This window comes from Sitophilus oryzae, unplaced genomic scaffold (genome assembly GCF_002938485.1).
Source record: "Sitophilus oryzae breed Bouriz unplaced genomic scaffold, Soryzae_2.0 scaffold_89_pilon_pilon, whole genome shotgun sequence".
In the NCBI taxonomy this organism is placed as follows: Eukaryota; Metazoa; Arthropoda; class Insecta; order Coleoptera; family Curculionidae; genus Sitophilus; species Sitophilus oryzae.
The window spans coordinates 161,981-183,237 of record NW_022147527.1 but is presented as its reverse complement, the minus strand read 5'-3'; the positions used below and the strand labels follow the sequence as shown (position 1 = coordinate 183,237).

General features: G+C 31.2%; 1 protein-coding gene across 1 annotated transcript in view; it reads right to left on the bottom strand.

Moving 5' to 3' along the window:
* Positions 1-21,257, bottom strand: part of LOC115890619 (microtubule-actin cross-linking factor 1) — a gene marked incomplete in the record, with an annotated part of 244,898 nt that overhangs the window by 68,299 nt on the left and 155,342 nt on the right. The window contains 2 exon segments of the mRNA XM_030910899.1: positions 16,197-16,421; positions 20,815-20,898. Of these exon segments, the coding sequence (XP_030766759.1) occupies positions 16,197-16,421; positions 20,815-20,898 (309 nt within the window).

Sequence of the window (21,257 nt, the reverse complement as noted above, 5' to 3'; positions counted from 1 at the left end):
TCATGTCATAAATTCTATTTAAGTAATTCCTAGATGCTTTTGGGGTAAATAGAAATCTTTATTTACTTAACCCACCTTTTTTGTTTTGGTTTTTATGAATATCCTGAAATTAAGCCACTGATATCAAATATTGAAAAAAGGATTATATTAAGTCTTGTCACACCAAACAGCAAATAAACAACTGTTTCTTTACATTTTGCTTGTATATTATTTTTATATATTTTCAGCTTTATTTTGAAATCAATTTTTGGATTTTAGTAATCCAATATACAGTTACTCGTTAATCCACCTAGAACTGCATTAATCAAACTGATCTTCCCCAATTAATCCCAATTTCTAAAATAATGTGTAGATTAGGTATGAATATTTATATATCTGCACGTTAGCTTATTCAAGTAAAAAAAGTTCAATTAGGTAGGTTTGTAGCAACTTTATCAATATTATGTTATAATATAATTCAGTAAATACCAAAATGCATTCGTTTTTTGAATACAAATCTAAGCGCATCGATTGGTCGAACTAAACATGCATGTCGTCGTTTCTCCAAGCTTTTCCGACACTAAAATCAATTGCTTTTCCGATGCTCTACGAACGCTGACGAACTTGTCCGATAATATTTCCTGTCGTTACGTTACGCAAAACATATTTTTAGCGTTGATCGAATCTGTGAATTAATTCAAAGCGACAACAAAAAAATACTGTAATTAACACATGAGGTGGTAGTACTAGACTGTATCGATAAACAGGCCACGCACTCATCGATTTGGCGGGTTAGTGTATTCAAATAATGTGTATTCTCGCACTTAAAATTCTTATATGATGCGTTGCAGTAGCTTTTATTAGATGTGTGTTTTGCTGTATGGTAGTATATTGGGGAAAAGTGGATCTAAGTGATGTAGTTTTAATTGGTGATTTCAAGTGTGAGTGATGTGAAAATTGATTTAAAAAGCTATTTAGTCATAAATTATACTTAGAATTTTCAAATACAAATCCCGTATCATCGATATATTTTCTATCGGATTATTTCTATTGGCAATGATTTTCAAAATGACAGCTGATAATAAAGTACATTATTTATAATAAAATAATATAAAATAACATTTAATTAACAAATATCGAATAACTAAACCTCAACTTCAGAGAAAAATTTCCCAATAATTGACCAAATATCTAGAACTCGATATACAGGGTGTCCCAAATTTGAGGGTAAATGGAGGCAATTCGATGCTGATCCAAATGTCACCTTAAAAGTTCTTAAAATTGCGAATACCTCCGAAAATTTTGAAAAAAAACTAATATTCGTAATTTCATTTTAAGTTTTTATGACTCTGTTTAAGTATACCGGGTGTGTCTCAAAAGTGGCTCACCCCCATAACACTTTTTATTTTTTCAGATAAAAAACGTGATTTAGTATGTTAGTATATGACATAAATTAGGATTGATTGACGTATTCAATTGTTTTTAGTCACCTCGTTTCATGGAAATGACTACAACTTTAGATTTTTAAATGGCACCTTCGGTATTTTTTTACTTTATTCAATAAACAATGACATTCTGAATAGACATAGACATAGAATATATAATAACATATCATATGTCAATTTTTGATATTCTCGCTTAATAAAAAAAATCGTATTTTAAATTTCAATCTAGAGTGCCATGGCTATGGTAAAAACACTAATCTTAATCAAGGAGCCTTGGAAAAATAGATTTGATCGTCTAATGTTTTTAGTGTTTTGTCCTGGCCGGTTAAAAGATGCCCAAATCGTATTTTTAATCATATCTCAATTTTTTCAAATGGAACGAGGGTAGCTCGTTAGTAAATTTAGAAAAAGCATTTTTGTGCGAATCATTTGGTACCATACACTTGGTATTTCGAGTCAAACTGTCGTTATGAATCGCATGTTGCAGTTTCAAATAAACAATAATCGAAAATGTCAAAAGTTGACATATGATTTGCCATTCTATCGAATAAAGTAACAAAATACCGATGGTGCCATTTAAAAATCAACTTATACCATATACTACCATACCAAATCTCGATTTTTTATCTGAAAAAATATAAAAAAAATGTTATATATCATTCACTATTGAGACGCCCTCGGAATAACAAAAATATAACAAAACAAATATACACAATAAATTTCACATTCTTATCACAGTTCTTATTGCTACTTTTTTGTTCTGCAAGACGGTGTTGTCATATTTTCCAATCGACGCGACGTTTTGTCTTTGAGTTGCCATCATCGACTTTCTTTTTTTAAATACGGTCCTGCATTTTTTATAGAATTTAAGATTTTAAGTTCTTCTGAGATCCCAAAGTACATAAATGATATATGGCTCTTATTCAAACAATTCATAGAATTATCATGCGACGATACTTAAATATTAAAACATTTAGAATAATATTCCAGTCATTTTGTTAATAACAAATAACTGGCCACACGGTGCTATTCACAGAACAGTTCAATGGACGTGCTACACCTTTCATGTCTCCTGTAAAAATTAGACAGTTACCAAAAAAACTTGTTTTTCAAACAAGAATTATATATTATGTAATTTTATTTTCATAAATTATAAATAACACAGCTAAGAGCTGTTCACATTGTTTTCTTTAAAACATTACGTATTATAAAAGTATGGATTTTTATTGATAGATATATTAGAAGGGTACAGGCAAAGAAAGCGATAAATCAAACATCTGAGTTTTGAGAAAAACGGTTTTAAGGCTTTAAGAGCTGGGAAAATTAATTTATAAAAGTAAAAGAGGGTATACTCTGTTTTTTTTTCTCAGGTAAGATTTCGACAGACGATGACAGAAGAAAAGCAGATGACGTCCCATACCAATCTATTTATTTTACTAAAAAAAGTTTCTAATAATTTTTAAGTTATCTATGGATGGGTTTAAATATAAATCCGTCATGCGTCGTGTCTTGTTGTTTTTAACCAGTTTTATTGGTTTATTTAAAAATGACAGATCGTATTTCAATTTTATTGGTTTGACGGAACGATGAACGATAAACGGACGCCGATGCGTATGAACTCGCCTTTAGATTTTTGTCATTTTTGACGCTTGTCAAAGTCTTGCCAAATTATAGGTTATAATTTTGTGTCAACTTTTGTTAAATACCCTGCGTTTTGGAACATGATGCATTTTGATTCGTATTATTACGTGTGTTTTGTGTCTTTTGAAGTAAAGTGGAGGAAAAATCGAGTGAAAATTAACTGTAGACTCAGAGCACAGTTTATGGTTAATACTCGCTGCCCAGGCAGAAAGTCTTATACACCAATGAAGTTGCCATCGTTAAAGTTTGTATACCATCTCGTCGTAGATAAGTGCATCTCGTATATGGTAGAAGGATCAAACTAAACACATACTAAAAACTGGAGTAGCTGTAAAATATCGACATCACACGATAGGTAAATAATGGATTTTAGTACTGCAGAAAAGTAATGTCAAAAGGTACTAGTTTAAAAAAATTAAGATTCAAGTTAATTAATCAACCTATTAATAGGCAACAATCAAAGACCAGTCAAAAACCGACATACCTTAAGTTGTCAGCATCACTTTCAAACGCAACATAATTTTAATAAAATTTTAATATTCATTACTAGTAATAATTTATTGTTACACACATGATATGTATTATTTTATACACATAAAAGTGAGCATGATAAAATTGCACTACGTATATACGTATATGGTAGAAGGATCAAACTAAACACATACTAAAAACTGGAGTAGCTGTAAAATATCGACATCACACGATAGGTAAATAATGGATTTTAGTACTGCAGAAAAGTAATGTCAAAAGGTACTGGTTTAAAAAAATTAAGATTCAAGTTAATTAATCAACCTTTAAGGTATAAAATTTGGTAGGTGTTATTATTAATAAAATAGTTTGTTTTATTTACCTATGTTTTATTTATTCCTGTCGAATATTACAAATTTGTATTTGTACATAAGTTATATTGATAAATATAATCATAAATGCGGGTAGTTTCATAAAACTTGAAAGTAAAAAATAGTTCTTTTTTATATTTTTTTGGTATGTAGTGTCTTGTTCTTGTTTGTTTTGTATTAACACATACCGGTTTTATTAAATAAAATAACTCGATTACATTTTTTTCAGTTTTATACAGTTTTTTTCACAATATTTTGAAGTAATCACTTGTCATCTTGTCAATCAAATTTTAAATATTTCCTGCCAGAGTTTCCTGCTATGCGTTCCAGTTGTACCAACTTATTTCTTTGTAAAATAAAATGTTAAAATAAAATCTTTGAAATTAAAATGACAGACACATCTATCACTGTCAAGGATCTTCTCGTTGGACAGACTATACTTTCATTAAATACTGTAGTTGTTGCGGTTGCACTGGGTTATTTAAAAGAACTCAAATTCGTACTGAGAAAAAAGATATTTTGTTATAAAATTGTGCGGCACAACGCGAGCGCTAGAAACCTGAAAATTCCTAAGGTATGTTCTTAAGTCATTTTTATAGGTAAGATAGCTGAAAAGTGGTAATAAGGTTAGATAGTTTTCTAAGAAAATCAATTTATTTCACTCAGTACATTATTGTTTCACACGTCGCGTCGCTGTCGTGTGGTACAATAAGTGCAGATGACCCAATTAACTCAATTTCGTCAAAAACTTACTTATCGCCCTTCTTTGTCTGTACTCTGATTTATATTTTTGGACATTTTATATGTTTATTTTTCATTTTTGAAGTGAAACATTTTAAGCGCGCTGGGAGTAAAAATTCAAGGCTCACGGTCTCGCTAGACACACGAGCTAGCGAGATGACACACGAGACGAAAATGGGTAACGATCGAAAAAGTGATAAGCCAATGAGAAAGTTGAGATAGGTCTTTAGAGCGTCGTAACTTGGGTCCTATGTGAGCTAGAGGGCTGAAACTCGGAATGTATCGATTCATGGCATTTTGGTGACGTTTCGTGCACTATGAAACCCCGTCATCAATGGCAAAAAAATTGTCCGATTTAAATGAAATTTGGTATGTCGATAGATTGGACCAAGGCCAACTTGACCGTGTACGACACGTGTCACTGTGGTAGTTAGTTTTGACGTAAGAAACGTCAAAAGTTGATGTCGTCCGATCGCGACTAAATTTGGGGGGTAGGCTATGTGAGCGACAGTGCATCGGTTACATTTACATATTCAGGGTGAGACGAAGGATTTGACATTGAAGAAAAATGTGGGGCGATTTCGGCATAATTGGGGACGGGCTACAGGATGACGTCCACGACGTTTCGAACCGATGCCTCTAAATGGACGAAATCATCAGGATTTTTCTTAATTATTGGTCGATTGGAATCAAACTCGGCACATGGATAGGGCTAACCGAATGGACCCCTCAGACGAACAGACGGCCATAATACAAATTTTGTGAAAGCGAACCAAATTATTTATTAATTTATAATTTCTTACTTCTTCGACATTTCAAACTATATTTTTTGAAACATGTCCTTCAAATCCTTTAATTCGATAGCTGTTAGTAAGAAGTGGAACCTGTCTAAGGGTATTGGGCTTGGAGCAAAATACATTTTTCGAAAATAGTTGTTAATGTGTAAAATTAACTAACATTAAATATTTTCGTATCGCTACGAAAAAGTTAATATACACGGACTGGTTAAAATATTCAAAAATTTCAGAAAAAAAAGTATCGTGGAGTGACAAAATTTGAGAGGTAGATAGTAAATGTGAAACAAATAAATATTTTCAAACATCACTTTTTAAAATTTCAATAAATAAGAGCACTTTTTATACCGCTTCTAATAATTTCTAGTAGCAAAAATATCCAATGACAGAATGTTTATAAAAAAGGAAAAGAAAAATTAGATAAAGGTATGCTAGTTCCACGTACTAAGCCTTAGAAGAAACAAATGCGAAATAGACGTGTCTAAATTTACCGGTATGTAAATCGTGCCCACGTAAAAGTTCCCCATATGGCAACCTCGAGAAAGGGCGGCTTCTCAAAAAACAAGCGCCAGTCGGCCGCCCACCAGACCACGGCAACGACTACTTGATCGTACAACGTGGAAACAAACAAATATCAGTCTATAAATCTGAGCTATGCACACAGAGGCGGCATGTAGGTTATTGGTAAGAATCGCATGTGCGAGGTTAGTTAATTTAATGGAGTACTTAATGAAACATTTATTAAATGCAAAAAAGTATAAACAAGTAGAGTAAATATGCCACGATTGTTCTCAATCACGAATACTGTTTCAAACCACGATTTTGAATTAAATGGGTTATTAGCGATGCATTTTATTAAACCTATGTGCATTTATAATTAACTAATTTTAATTAAAACGAAACAAATTGATTATTACGTTAATATTAAAATTAAAAAAAACCTTAGAATCTTCAAAGATACTAGATTGCCCTATCTCTGAACACCCTGTACAATAGGGTAGTTAACATTCTGTACCTTACAAACAATGTTATCATACTCGAAAAAGATGAATGTAATACATATACTTGCATCAACTAATGATTCACTACTTCTGGGAAATGACACAATAAAATTGACGTTTTTCAAGTATTTGAACAAAGCATTTCTGAGAAATATCATCATTTTCAAGTCTAGAATGCAACTCGGTCAAAATAAAAGAGCTTTCAATCAGTTGTAGTCTTGAGATACGGCTTTAAAACTGGAACAATGAATAAAGAATCTATAAGAAATCTCCAGGTGACAGTAAAATCTATGGAGCGAAATATTCTTGTATCAACAAAGAGGTACAAGAAGATATAGCGGATAAGAAGACTCGGGGGACCACCTTTTAGACGACATCTAAGGAACTAAATTCCTCAAAGGGCAATGGGAGGCTACCTAGCGAGAAGGACTGACGAAGGTTGGACCACAATACCTAGACCTACAACCTAGTATCAGCCCAAAGGATGATAATACAAAAAAACAAAAAGCTCAAAAACTTCATTACTAATGTGTTTATTTATCGACTGAACCTCGTATAACTAAGTTTCTTGTACCTAGTTAAACCTACAATAGATATACTTCTAGTGGGTTGTAAGTGTCTGCCTGATAAAATACTCCTACAAATACATACATGTATTTTGCATGTATATTGACTTTTACCATAACATAATTCAATTGTATATTATAGACTAAAGATATATACTGGGTGATGCATCGTCGTTGGAAACATAGGAAATCCCATCTATCTATATACTGGCTCTCCTACTGTTTTTATAGCGTAGTCGTAAATAGATTTTTTTAAGGTCTGCGTTTGGTAAACACACATGCCAACTTTAAACAATTTTGGACTAGCCGATTTTGAGTAATTTGAGAAAAACTGTATCGATTTTTAAATTGAAACTTAATAGGCAACAATCAAAGACCAGTCAAAAACCGACATACCTTAAGTTGTCAGCATCACTTTCAAACGCAACATAATTTTAATAAAATTTTAATATTCATTACTAGTAATAATTTATTGTTACACACATGATATGTATTATTTTATACACATAAAAGTGAGCATGATAAAATTGCACTACGCGGAAATAGCTTAGACAGTGTGTCTGACATGTTTTGGTTAATTTCCGCTCAATATTAAAATTAAACCACTTTTGATATTGACAAAATCATAGTTTGTTAACCTAAGGTATGTCAGTTTTTGACTAGTGTTTGGATTGTTACCTGTTCGGTTTTAATTTAAAAATAGTTGGAATCTTTCTTAAATTACTGAGCATCGGCTGGTCCAAAATTGTTCAAATTTGGCATGTGTATTTACCTTTAAAAATCCATTTACGACGTCGCGTCGCTGTAAAATCAATAGTTTTAGAGCAATTCATAGAAATGAACACTATCAATTTATGAGAACATATAGACGGTTGAATAATACCTGAAGCTTAAAGCTCTAAAAAATGAGTTAATATCATCTAATTATATAAGATACACCTGATTGACATCAATCGTTGGTGAATGGTATCTTTTTAATCTTTATTACATCACTTATATGTCATTAAACGCCAACAAGTGGCCTACCCACCCGTATATAAATTGCTGCCGAACTACCAACGTTTAAAATAATAAAGTTTACAACAGGTAAAAAATTAAAGTAAATGAAGCAGAAAATAACAATACTAACTGTTTCTTTCATAGTTTGTGATGCAATGACCTTTAAATGTTTAATAACAATATAATACAGTAGCCGTCGGTTATTTTACAGCAATTTAAAGTAAACTTACATAGTCTCGTAAAACAGTAAAGCTGCAAATCCAGTGGTGATTTAACTGTTTACATAACATGTAATATGTATAGCAGGATTCGTAGAAGCTTTTATGTTTTAATAATATTCTTCTAATTAATTTAAATAATACATATTTTTAGTTTCTGTTTTCCAGTGACTCTAATATTTCAATATTATGCTGTTCTTTTGAAGCTATTAAACAAAAAAAGCTGATTTCGAGATTGATGATACAATTAAATTATTAATTGGCTAATTTAAGTAGTTAATTATTACGAACTATTAAATAATTAATGTCAGACAATAAAAAGTGGTGGCTTGAAATGATTTCTATACTTTACTTTATATTATAAACACTAATTTAACAACAAAAATCTGATTTGCAGTTTACTGAATCCGAAATATCTTTAAATACATGTTTCTCTCTATACTACATACCGTATGATCGAGAAAATAAGGCGTCAAAGACAGCTGGGAAATGACAATCGATGATAATTTTGGTGAGGTCAAGCCCTACACGTCATTACTTGGCCCGCGATCTTCTTTATTTATATTGCTAGTTCCAGTTAGCTTTAAGAAGGTTATAACTTATTTTTATATCGAGTAAAAATATATTTTATTGTGTATTTTAAAATTCGTATTTTTTTTACTGTATACTGATATGTCTGAAAGCATCTTATCTTTTTTAGATTAGATTGATTTTTTTGAGATTTAAAAAGAGAGATTGACCTCGCCAAAATTGTCGATTATCATTCCCCAACCGCCTTTGACGCCTTTTTTTCGAACTTACGGTATTAAAACTTATGACGTTTCTTTTATGGTTTCTGTAGTAAAAACCTAAAATTGCCTTATCTTCATTTCCAAGTCGCGCACAGCCGTACCATATTTTTCTCGAAGGTATTAGCGGCGCTTTTGACCACCCTGTAACTTCGTTGTGGATAAAGTAAAAATATCTAAAAATATAAATTTTTACTAAACATGAGGACTATAGATAGTTAAGATTGTCAAAATATCTAGTAATTATATACCGCATAGTTTATTAATAATTATCGTTTGTCAAATCTCTAATTGTGTCACTGACTCACTGACAGATCATCAAAAGGTACTTCTAGAAGTGTCACAAACTTCAAAATTTTAATTTTAGGTAGCATTAAACTTATAATGGAAAAAAATAAATAACGAAATATCCTTATGGATTATACGTTAGGTGTCTAGTTGCTATCGGTAACTGGCTTTCCGGCGATGGTAATAGGAGAAACGGTGATAAGATTGTTTTGAAAATTTGGATTTTTCACATAAAGGCATCTGCTCCATCTACATATCGTCCCATTGCTACCAAAAGTCACTAACTTACTTTTTATTACTTCCGAGAAAAATGCGTCTAAAGATGAATTGCATTGCATAAAGATGTTATAGTTAGTAACTATTCGGTATTAAAATAAAACATAAATAGCCAGAAATCGTAGTTAATGACTTTTGCTATCGATTCTCCGCTTCAAAACATAGTTAGTGATTGAATTTGGTTGTTCGGAAAAATGTTGTAGTGACATTTTAATATAATATAATAATAGTTAGTGACTTTTGGCAGCAATAGGACGATATATAAAATATTATCAGCGTTACAGTCTCACCGAATCATTTAAAAAGATACAAAATCTTTGTTATTTTAAATGGAACCCCCAGTATATTATTACACACATTTTTGGAAACTATATTATCATCCCATCATTTATTTATTATTCTAACCTATATCTAACTCTTATAATGTTCGAGATAAAAAGAAGGGGGATTTGATGTTAACATGGCATTGACATTACAAAGACATCTAAATGTAATTGAGGCATGGTTAGGTGATTGGAAAATAAAATTAATCCATCAAAATCGTCCCAAGTAACTTTTACTTTAAATAGAGACCAGTGCCTTCCAGTATATTTAAACAACACACTAATTCCGCAATCTTCCTCTACCAAGTACTTAGGCATGCACTTGGATAATAAGCTTACCTGGAAAGAACACATAGTAAGGAAACGTAAGCAAATAGATCTAAAAATAAAAGACTTATATTGGTTAATGGGAAGAAGATCTAAACTATCGCTAGAGAATAAACTTCTCTTATACAAAACCATAATAATACGTATTTGGACATTCGGAGCAGAACTCTGGGGATGCGCTAGTAAATCAAATATAGCCATAATACAAAGGAGCCAATCTAAAATTCTACGGATGATAACGACTTAAAAATTCCGTACGTCAAAGAAGTCATCCAAATTCGGAGTAAAAAAACATTTCATTAGACTACATGATCACACCAATACCTTACTTCGGACTCTACTTGAACCAGTACCTACAAGAAGACTTAAAAGACAATGGCCATCTGATTTGAAAGAATATTAAGGAGGATTTTTCACTGCAGAAGACCTCATCACGTTAAATGGAGCGTCATTGCTCTCAAGCCATCAAAAACATGGCAGAGATGTCATTTGACTTTACGACAAACTATGCCTCATAAATATATTAATCCTTATTAAAACTCATGAGAATATTACGGTTATTAAATTTTTTAAATGTTTAGAAAATGGACACCTATATATTTTTTACTCGTATATCCATAACTATTCAAAGTATGAAACGCCTTTTATTATGATAATTATTAATACAATATCGATATACTAATATTTTTGATTACTGACGTGATTTAGAATTTAAAACTTTTTATATAATGAAACAAACAAAATAAATACTTCATTATGTCCATAATAGTTTAATAATATTTTAAAACGATATAACGACAATAACCTTGGCATTTTTTTCCAAGAAACAAATTAATTTTTGAAAAAATCACAACAAAATTTAAATAATGAACTGTTGGTATTCATAAAGGATGAAATTATGATTAATAGACGTATTTTTTAAATTTGATTTAAAAAAAATCAACACCATTTTTGATATCCGGATAAATGCTAAATTAATGGTATAGGAATAAAATAGTTGCTTAAAAAATATAAATATCTAGCTTTGAAATTAAATAAAATTCTAAACTTGTACTTCCAAATAGTTGTTCTAAGGCGGTAGCTAGAGCTGGAGCCTTATTCTGAATATTTCCCCACATTGTTTTAACCTAGCGAATATATCGGTTCAATAGTTACGGAATAGGGCTCCTCATCCAGAAGCGGCGGGACCGCAAACACCTAATAATATGTTCTCGCTTAAAGAATTAGATAAACTTTATTTACGAATTACCAAGTTGACCATTGTCCAATTTTTATTGCTTTATATGTCACAAAATAAACAACCAAGATTGAGATTAATGGCAAAAGAGACCTTGAATTTCCAGTGTTCCTTTTCGATATACAGGTCGAACTGTTCAATTAGAACATAAATCAAACAGGATATGGGGTTAATATGACGGTTAAAATTTTGATAAATTTGTTTGCATAAAGTATATGGACAAATAAGCAAGTGATGTGAGTGACGTAACCATTACCTCTTGAACTGCCTAGATATTTATAAATTAATAATTATTATTAATAAATTAAATTCGCCTGAAAATTTTTATCAATTAAATCAAAACGCGCATAAATAAAAGTAAAGCGCCAATCTTTCTATATATTTTAGAAACCTATTTATTATTATTGTATAATGATATCATGCGGATTTTAAGGTATTTGTTCGACTTGTTTGACATTTAAAAATAGTTTTTTCTGAGAAATTTAATACTGCTACTAGTAATTTACTGCGATAATAAAAAACAATGTTAAATTACCAACGTGCGACATGATGTCATATCTATTTCTTTAAATGAGTAGCTATATAACGACTTATAGGTATTATCAAACTAATGTAAAACAAAACTAGTTAGTTGCTAAAGTACTCGTAGCGTTAGATAATTTATTCAAAATACTTGGAATATAATAAATATACTCATAAACACCATAAGATATTTTGTTATTGTAAAATCTAGTCATCTACCCAACAACTTCAACTACTTCAAATAATAAAGGCATTTTGAAAAAGTAATTAAAAGATAAAAAAAAACGCTGCTAAGACTATCAAAATGTTGATCTAATAACAATTTGACGTAACTTTTTTCCAAAGCCTACCATGACTTCACTGAATCGTCGACTCTTGTTGACTGTTATTAATATCTTAATTATTAGATATTAATACATCTGATATTATGGTATTCTGGTATATCGGCGGTTTTAAAATAAACTAACTGTTTCTATCTTAATTTTTTATTAAAATAGGCATAATCAAGAGGGTTACTGATACTGTGTTGTAAAAATAAGGTAATTAAGGGCTTATTATCTGGTATTTATTGTAATTTTGCTAATATCTGCGGTTTTACCTGACTTTTTAAGCTTTTACTACTCTTTATTATCAGCTAAAATTACATATACTATATGTGTATATCGTATTTAATTTTTTTGAAAAAACGCGCTATATTTGTTAAATTGTAAGAAAGCGCCCCCTATCGTCTACGTTCAAAACCTTATTATTATTATTATGGTATAATATAGATCAAGAAATGCTCTTTTAAACGAGCTCTCCTTTATTGGCTATCATCCAGTCCGGAGTTATTAACATTTAAATAAAGATAGATCTAACCTTCCCCCACCACTTTATTTTAGCAGATAGGGGAAAATGGTTCTAACAAAAAAAATCCAAAATTTACTGAGAATTTTAAAGCTATTATTTATAGTACCCATTATCTAGGCAAAATTCTGTAAAAATCCTATTTTCTTATTTTCCATAGCAGTTGCGCCCTCTAGCGGCCGTTTTACAAACTTGAAAATAATTTCCAGCAATTTCTCATAGCCCCTTTAGTTATAAATATTTTTTTCCATAAGCCCTATGGCTAATACTTTCCGAGATACAGCCGAGAGCTATTCTTAGTGGGACACCCGGTACATGATTAAAATTTAAAATAAGGTGATTTCGTGTACTATAGGAGATTAATGACATGTTTTTAACAACCGGTATCTCCCAAATTTTGAGCCGCTGAAACTTCAAACCGTTTAAATGAAAATTAATCGTATTCTTAACGTTCCAAACCATCCACTTATCTTATTAAAACCACCAAACCAGCATGAGTTACGTCATTGGTTTATTAAGACGTCTTTGCTTTGCTCGGTATCTGTGACAGGTGACCTAACCATTTAAAAATACATTCATTCGTCTTTGGCGAATCCGACATTGAATTTTAAATATAAAAACGGTTGGTTGTGAAAGCGATTTCGACCTTGGACCATACAACATCTAGACACGTAATTTGGTCGACATCATGTAACCTACTTAAATCACAATATGATATCATTTAATATAAAAACTAAATACAAAAGAAATTATTGTGTTCTTAATTTATACAGGGTGAGTCTTAAATAAGTGGAAATAATTTTAGCGGTGGTATATTTCGACCCCAGAAACACGTCTACGAGGTTTTTTCGCGTTTTTTTTTTCTTTTGAAAGTTTGGTATTTTTAGAAAAGAATTTTGGAGTTTATTTAAATTTTTAGTCAAAAAATATAAAATCTTGATATTATGGCAGCATAGGTACTAGATAAAATTTACAAAAAAAGGAATACCAATACTTTTGTGACGTTTGAAAAAAAAAATGTTTTATTTTGAGAGCTTGTCAAAACAAAAATAAAAACAATTAACAACTTTGTAGAACAGTCAGCTGTAAACACCGAAAAATAATAATGAACAGAATATAAATACTATGCCTACACAATATTTTAGAATTCACGCCGAAAAATATAGATGCCGAAATCAGACAAATGTAAATTTAAGTGTTCTTTTACCTCAAAATGTATCTTTTTCATGGTGTTTCTCACTGTATCACCCACGCCACGTCATAAAACAAAACTCTTACTACACTCTGTCCATGTGATGATCTGCTTTGATTTATATTTCTTAACTCCGCCCGAAGAAACGCTTTGACTTATACTACATTGTGATTCCTCAAAAAACACGCTAATACGTATCTTTCTTCTACTATAAGAGGATAGTGAGGTCATTCTTGATAAATTCGGACGTTCGGTTTGCAGACGATACAATCAAGTCATTTCTAAAAGTAAACGCCAAACATCTGACAAGAGGATGGTGAAGAGACAACTAATTTTACTTTTATTAACACTTAAGAGAAGCAAATATTTGCACAGATATAAAATGTTTTGTTCAAATATATAAATATAATTTTAACAGTAGGCGGTTATATGCTTTTATAATAATATGTTTAAAAAATATATTTTTACGTAATACGTTGGGAAAATTGGATCTAAAATTTTAATAGTAAATAAATAATTAAAAAACGAAGGCCTAATTCATTTTTTTCAGTGTCAGTTCAATTCAGTTGTGAGTCAGGAAAGAATTCGACAAAAAATAACAGAAAAAACAATTTACCTGTTTTATTACATTTTTTGGAAACTCACAATTTTTCAATTACACTTTCCTATACCTAACTATAATGGTTTTAGTTTTCTCTAAACATGTATAAAATTATGATAAAAATATGATCTTGAATAAGCACCGGTAAAATCACGAATTGAGCATATTCGTTAATAAGTTACAATTTGGGTTATAAATTAACGACAGTCGATATATATTAGATCTGTCTGTGTGTATTTGAATTAGCTCACACAGGAAGATAAAAATATACCGATCCGGTCATCGAAACTGCGTGGTCTGGATTTTAACGTGTAAGACAGTGATGTAGACAGCTTAATGGAAAATCCATTGTATTAAAAAGAGACAAAAGTTGGGTTGCTACAGCCGGATTGCCGGATTGTGCATCAAAATTTCAAACCGCACAAGTAGGCGTTTATGAAAAATGTTGCATCTAAAGTGGGAACTTTATTTTTCACAATTAGTTACTCATTTTACTACAGCTGTAATATATTAGATTTAGCTTAGATACATATATTATCTTCATTTCAGTAGTATACATGAAAGTTATTAAAATAGTTTTTTTTTCTATATACATTTTCATACGCACGTAAAAACCGGCAATACTGTAAGCCGTTTTTATTTTGTCGCTCTTTCTGTGAACCGGTCATTTATATTTATCTCTATCGCATACATTCAAGTACAGACCACACAGATGAGGTGATCAGACCTAGTCTGCATTTCGGTTTGTTATAAAATTGCTCAAATCTGTGTAATTTTAAATTAAACAACGAACAACGCACAAATTGATAAAAAAAACGACCTCAGGGATGGCTATGAAGATCATTTCCCTCATTTTATATGTAAAATTATATGAAAAATGTCATCGATCGTGATTTCCAAACCAACTGGACGCCGTTTTTGCTCGATTATACGGTTCGATCATACGGGATCATATATTATAAATATAAAAAAGATCTGTGTTTATTATATATAATTCTTGAGAATTATTATATAAAAATAAGATAGTGTCGCAGCTTATTCAATAGTCAGAATGATTGAATATTTGCAAATTTTCGAAAGTTGTCAAATAAGTAAAAAAAGATTTTGACAAACGACATCCATGACAGTAAATATAATTTACCAGTGAATTAAAATAACAGACAACTTCCACTACCATGTACCCTCTTGTTGGACAAACTTTAGTCCATTCAACGCTGTGACTCCTCATACCTAATTCCCTTAGACAGAGCAAAAAACTAATTTACCATAATACACCAAAACAATTTACTTTTAACAACGAGAGCGCGTTTTGTTAACCATTTTAGTATCATCAGCAGATGATTAAAACTGATATAGTGTTTTATTTTGCTGCTATAACACCAAAGGTTTCAGCCGTAATCTATAGTTTTCTTCGAGTTGACCGATTCTGAAACGCAACCCAGAAACGCATTCTGTCTAATTTTGATATAAAAACCAATAAACAAGCACTACAAATATGCTTATGTACACAAGAAAATATTTATCAACGTAAAATATAATAGCTCAGTCACAAAATATAATAAAGGGTACTCACCAAAGTTACTATGTCGTTGGGATTCAACTTGGCAACATCCTGCAGCCTTCCGTAGATCTCGTCCATCAGATACTGATATCTGGAATTGAATTCGTCCAGTTCATTGGCTACTATTTCTGCTCCTGATGCTATAAATTCCTGTTTACTGTAGATGTCGGTCACGTCCCAGGAAGGGTGGATTTCCAGGAGGGAGTCTCGATATTTCTGGATGCCCTTGCTCCATATCTATTGTTACGGTTAGATTGTTAGGTGTTAGTCAAGTGAGTGCGCACGCGTGGTAAGTCGACATTACATGAAGCTATGAAGAATAGTGGTGGGGTGTTGATAACGTGTATGGTATGGCGATGAAGAAGTAATCAGAGAATAGACTGACCTAGGTCGATTTATTTTTTTATGTTGTTGAAGAAAGAATATTTAATAAAAAAGTATCTACAGTATGTCCTCGGGTTGTCTTTACAAGAGGAAACTCTTATTTATTATTAACAATTTAGGGAAAATGCATTCTTTTCGTTATTCCCGTTTATGCTTTTCCAAATTTCCGTTATTTCCAAGTTATTGTTAATTCTGATTAACATCTTATTTTCTGCTGTTGCATTTTAAAGAAGCACAACATTTATATATTTCAGTGCGACAGAAAAGATCTAAAAGTAAAGTGTAAGTATAAGAGTGTTTCTTTAACATTAAAAATTAAACGTTAATCATAGAAATATAGATACATAGAAACGCGTTTTAATTTTTAGGTCTTTGAAAAATTCAACTATATTTTCATATTTCTTCTTAAATTTTCTTTAAAACCTTATCTAAAACAGTATAGAAATTCGGAAAAATATAAACGTGGTTAAACATTTAACAAAAAATATATTTAGGGAATACATTTTTCTCAAAAATTTAATAATAAAATAGTTTTCCACTTGTAAAGACAATTCAGGGAAATAGTGTGCATTCAGATGATTACAATATTTCAAATAAAAAATCTAAATAGGCATAGAACGTACGTTTCTGTTCGAGCTTGTACTATGCCACTGAACAGAAAGACTAACGAAAGAGATTTTTATTTGTATACTCATTCATTAGAAACAGCAATGATGCTCAAGGTTACTATATTAAACAGGTTGCTTCGTAACTTTTGAACCAAGAGGATCGAAGCGGCAATTACGTCACAGGTATGCTACAGAACGTATAAAATCATAGATAAAGGAATCAAAAATAAAATGTAACGGACAAAAAGAGATAAATGGGCAATGTAATAAAGAAAACAAATATCAAACAACTGAAAACTATGGACGCCATACACAATGAATATCGATTTGGAAATGTACTGTCGGACTGTCGGCAATTTTTATCCCTATATCTATAATCGGTGGCATACCTGTGACGTAGTTGATGTGAAGTTTCCGATAATGGCGGATCGAGTTACGAGATAACCTTAATCTTTTAATATTTAAAATTAAATCTTAATCATGGCATCGATCCTTGATCGATGCCATGAAACTTTCATGGAAATGCCATCGTCTGTCAGTTTTGTTTGACGTTTCGCCCTAGATAAAGGAAACAAGTTTTGATTGGAATTCTCGGTCTGCCGCCAAAACTTATAATTGGTTTGAAGTACATACGTTGTAGAGCGCTGCTTTAGCGGTTGCTAAGAACAACCGCAAACAAGAACAGAAACAATTATCTCTTGTCAAAGTCAGAATCTTCAAAAATTATCAAATCTTTTAAAATTTAAACCGCCCTGTTTGAAAAAATACGTCCATTTTCAAAGTAATTTTATCCCATTTATCTTGTGAGTTTAATTTAAATTTTATTTACTCAAACTCGTGATAATTGTGAAAAAGTGGCATTAAAAACTTAAAAAGCTTATATGCAACACACTGTATTTTATTTAAAATTTAAAAGAAAATAATAATACACTTGAATAAATATTTGGCGACATAATTCCGGAAAAAGCAGAACCGCTCCGAAATTATCAAAAGCTTTGGAGAGCGACCGTTATAAGACTAGCGCCAAATAGTATTTACATTGTCCCTATGAGCACTTTCCAATCTAAACTTGTTTCTTTTATCTATGCGTTTCCCTTGATTTATATGAAATTGACAATCATGGATAGACCAGCATGGTTTCTTTTTCCTCACTAGATTGAAAGTATTCCTTGCTGCTGATAAATATTTCTCTACAAACTGGCTTATGTTCCGAGTGTTGTCTCTTATGAATACAAACACACGTTGGTAACATTCGAACATGTTGTAGAATAAAGAATGAGTGGAAGGGGTGTTAATCACTGCTAAATATTTGTCTTCCTTTCTTGAGTTATAACTTATCATACAGTCTATACAATTAATCATACATGGAGATCTTCCTTATAGGGGGGGCAGGACCTATCCTCCTCTGACAACAACTGTTCATCCTCCGAGGAGCGGACATCTACCTCCTACGAGGGTATAAAACCTTCCACGGTTGGGGTTTAGCCCTCCTTGCCCTTCACAGTCAAGGGGCTTGTCTCCGCCTGAAGTACCCTTGAGGTGGAGGCTGGAGGATCTGTCTCCATTTCCTCTTTATCTGTCTCCATTTTCTCTCACTTCTTTAACTTGGTCTCTTCTTAGACCTAATAGCCCGGATCTATAATAGAGAATATATTTCTCTTTCTCTGTTGTTTTCTTGGATCGAGCCACAAACGATCGGGTATATGTCGTGTTCATGTCGTGTTGCTTCGTTTGTACTAGGCCTCATCTGTGTCCCCAAAGTGCAAAATCTGTTAATATCACCATTGTAAGGAGCCATATGTGACTTTTTAGAATTAGCCAAATGTGTTTTCGCATATTAGACACAAAGCTTCGTTTTTAACTAAAATTATTTTTATCTATGCGTTTCACTTGACTTATTTGAAATTGATTTGAATTTTTGCGCTGTTATGAGATTACTATTTTTTGTTTATTTTACAACGTCTATCAGGACTTACAGCGAGATTATTACGAATCTTAGACCAAGGATTCAAAAGTAGTTACTTGTGCAGCAAATGTATAATTTTAACATGTTTAAAAAAAAATAGAACGGCACTGGTAAACCGGAATTTAAGACAGTCATAAGTCAAGTAAGTCAAGTACCGTCGCAGTCGCGCTAATGCTGTTGAAATGCTCCTTCTTTAGTATTTTTATTTAATATGCTATGTAAGTTGTTAAAGTCTTTGGGGCAAGTATTAAAATATTGACAGCAATCGAGTAATTTATATTATTTGGTAGGCGTTTTTTACAAAATTTCTAACTGTATCTACTGATTACTTCTTATAAATATTGGTATTCAGAAACAGTCAATAAATAAACTAATAAAGGTTATAAATGAAATACGACTATCTAGTGAGACTAAAAGATGAAATAGATCTACTTAAGTTAAATGGCCATCACAAAATTTAAGTCTGATAAATGCGCTCCTAGTGTTTAACACAGATATTTGAAGTTATTTAGTTATATACTATTAAGAAATGAAGCACAAATACCAATATTTACGACAAAAGATATAATGAAACCTACAAAACCTATAACTAATAATGAAATGATCTGGATAAAATAATGTTTATCAATGACATTAACATTTAAATAATCCAGACATGATCTAAACCCCTTTACTACTCTTACAGATAGATGAAGATTAAGAAAGAAAGCTTTTCTAACAGTTGCTACTTACTACAAGCAGAAAAAAGTTACTTTTCACCAATAATTAAATTAAAAGACGGTCAAGATAAAGACAAAGAAGTTATATTATTTACTACACATTTGAAGAAAATAAGGTTAAAATATTATAGTTATTGATTTTTAAAAAATGTTATATGTACTCCTGTATGTAAAGTAAATAATTGACAATAACAAATATAGACATTCACTCCATCTACACGCACACAAAATACTTTCTAAAAACATTATATCACAGAATTACCTAACTATACAGAAGCGACACAGGCGATTTTCTCTTGACTTATATTTTCGAATTAGTAAAACTCCTTTAAAAACACTCATAAAAACACTGTTAAATGTCTATTAATGACAATTGTAAAAAAATATTTCCTTATAAATGGTCTCTTTACTGATATATTTTTGATATTTTGTAGAGAAATAAATCTAAATATATGCTGAATTGATTGAAAGTATAGGTTGGGAAGAAAGGGAAATGTCAATACTTCTCCGTACCCGTATTTTACATAAAAAAGTCAGGAAAGGGCATAGATGTGAAGACCCATCCTTGTAATAACGATCATTATAATTGTACTTTAAATTTATATTTTTTGAATTTGTTATTACCTAATTTACTCAAAAACTATAAAATACAGCTATATAAAGAAATCATTTTTCTCAGGTTCACTCTGACTTCAAGGTTAAAATATTTAGGACATATACTTCAAAAAAACCGACGCTTATTGGCCCTTCTATATAGCTAAGGTATTCTATGCTTGTATATTAAGAGTGAGAAATGGTATGAATATGTTCTGTGACAAACGTAATTTGCAAGTGGTAAAACTGTCTACAAAGGACGCTATTTTATTTATTATAAGGCAAATTGCTAACACAAAATTCAACAGTTTTACCATCTTGTAGAACTGTGTTTCTACTATAAACACTTTAGTATTTACCTTTCCTTCCCTGATGTATCTACCACCGTTTAGATTGACTTGTTCTATCTTAGGGGTGCGTTCCACTACAGCGTTTAACAGGTTCTGGAATTTTAAGTGCACATGTTACGGTGTTAGAGGGTTATTATTTTGGTACAATGTTACGCGTTTCCATACAAAAAAATAAGAATTAATCTTAGTTAAGGGACTACTATCAAAAATGTTGATAATGTAAAAATTAATTTTAAACAGTGACCTCATTATACAAAGGAAATATTTACATTCCTAAATACACATATCACCTCCTTTGAATAGTTAAAAGTTTTAATCTGTTGTAACCGATAAAATTAGCTTTATTTAATTGGATCAAACACCAAAATATTCCTTAATTAATTGACTCACAATATTATCTACTGTCTGTCCCATCATATTTATTAATATTCATTCAGTGGTGCAAAAAATAT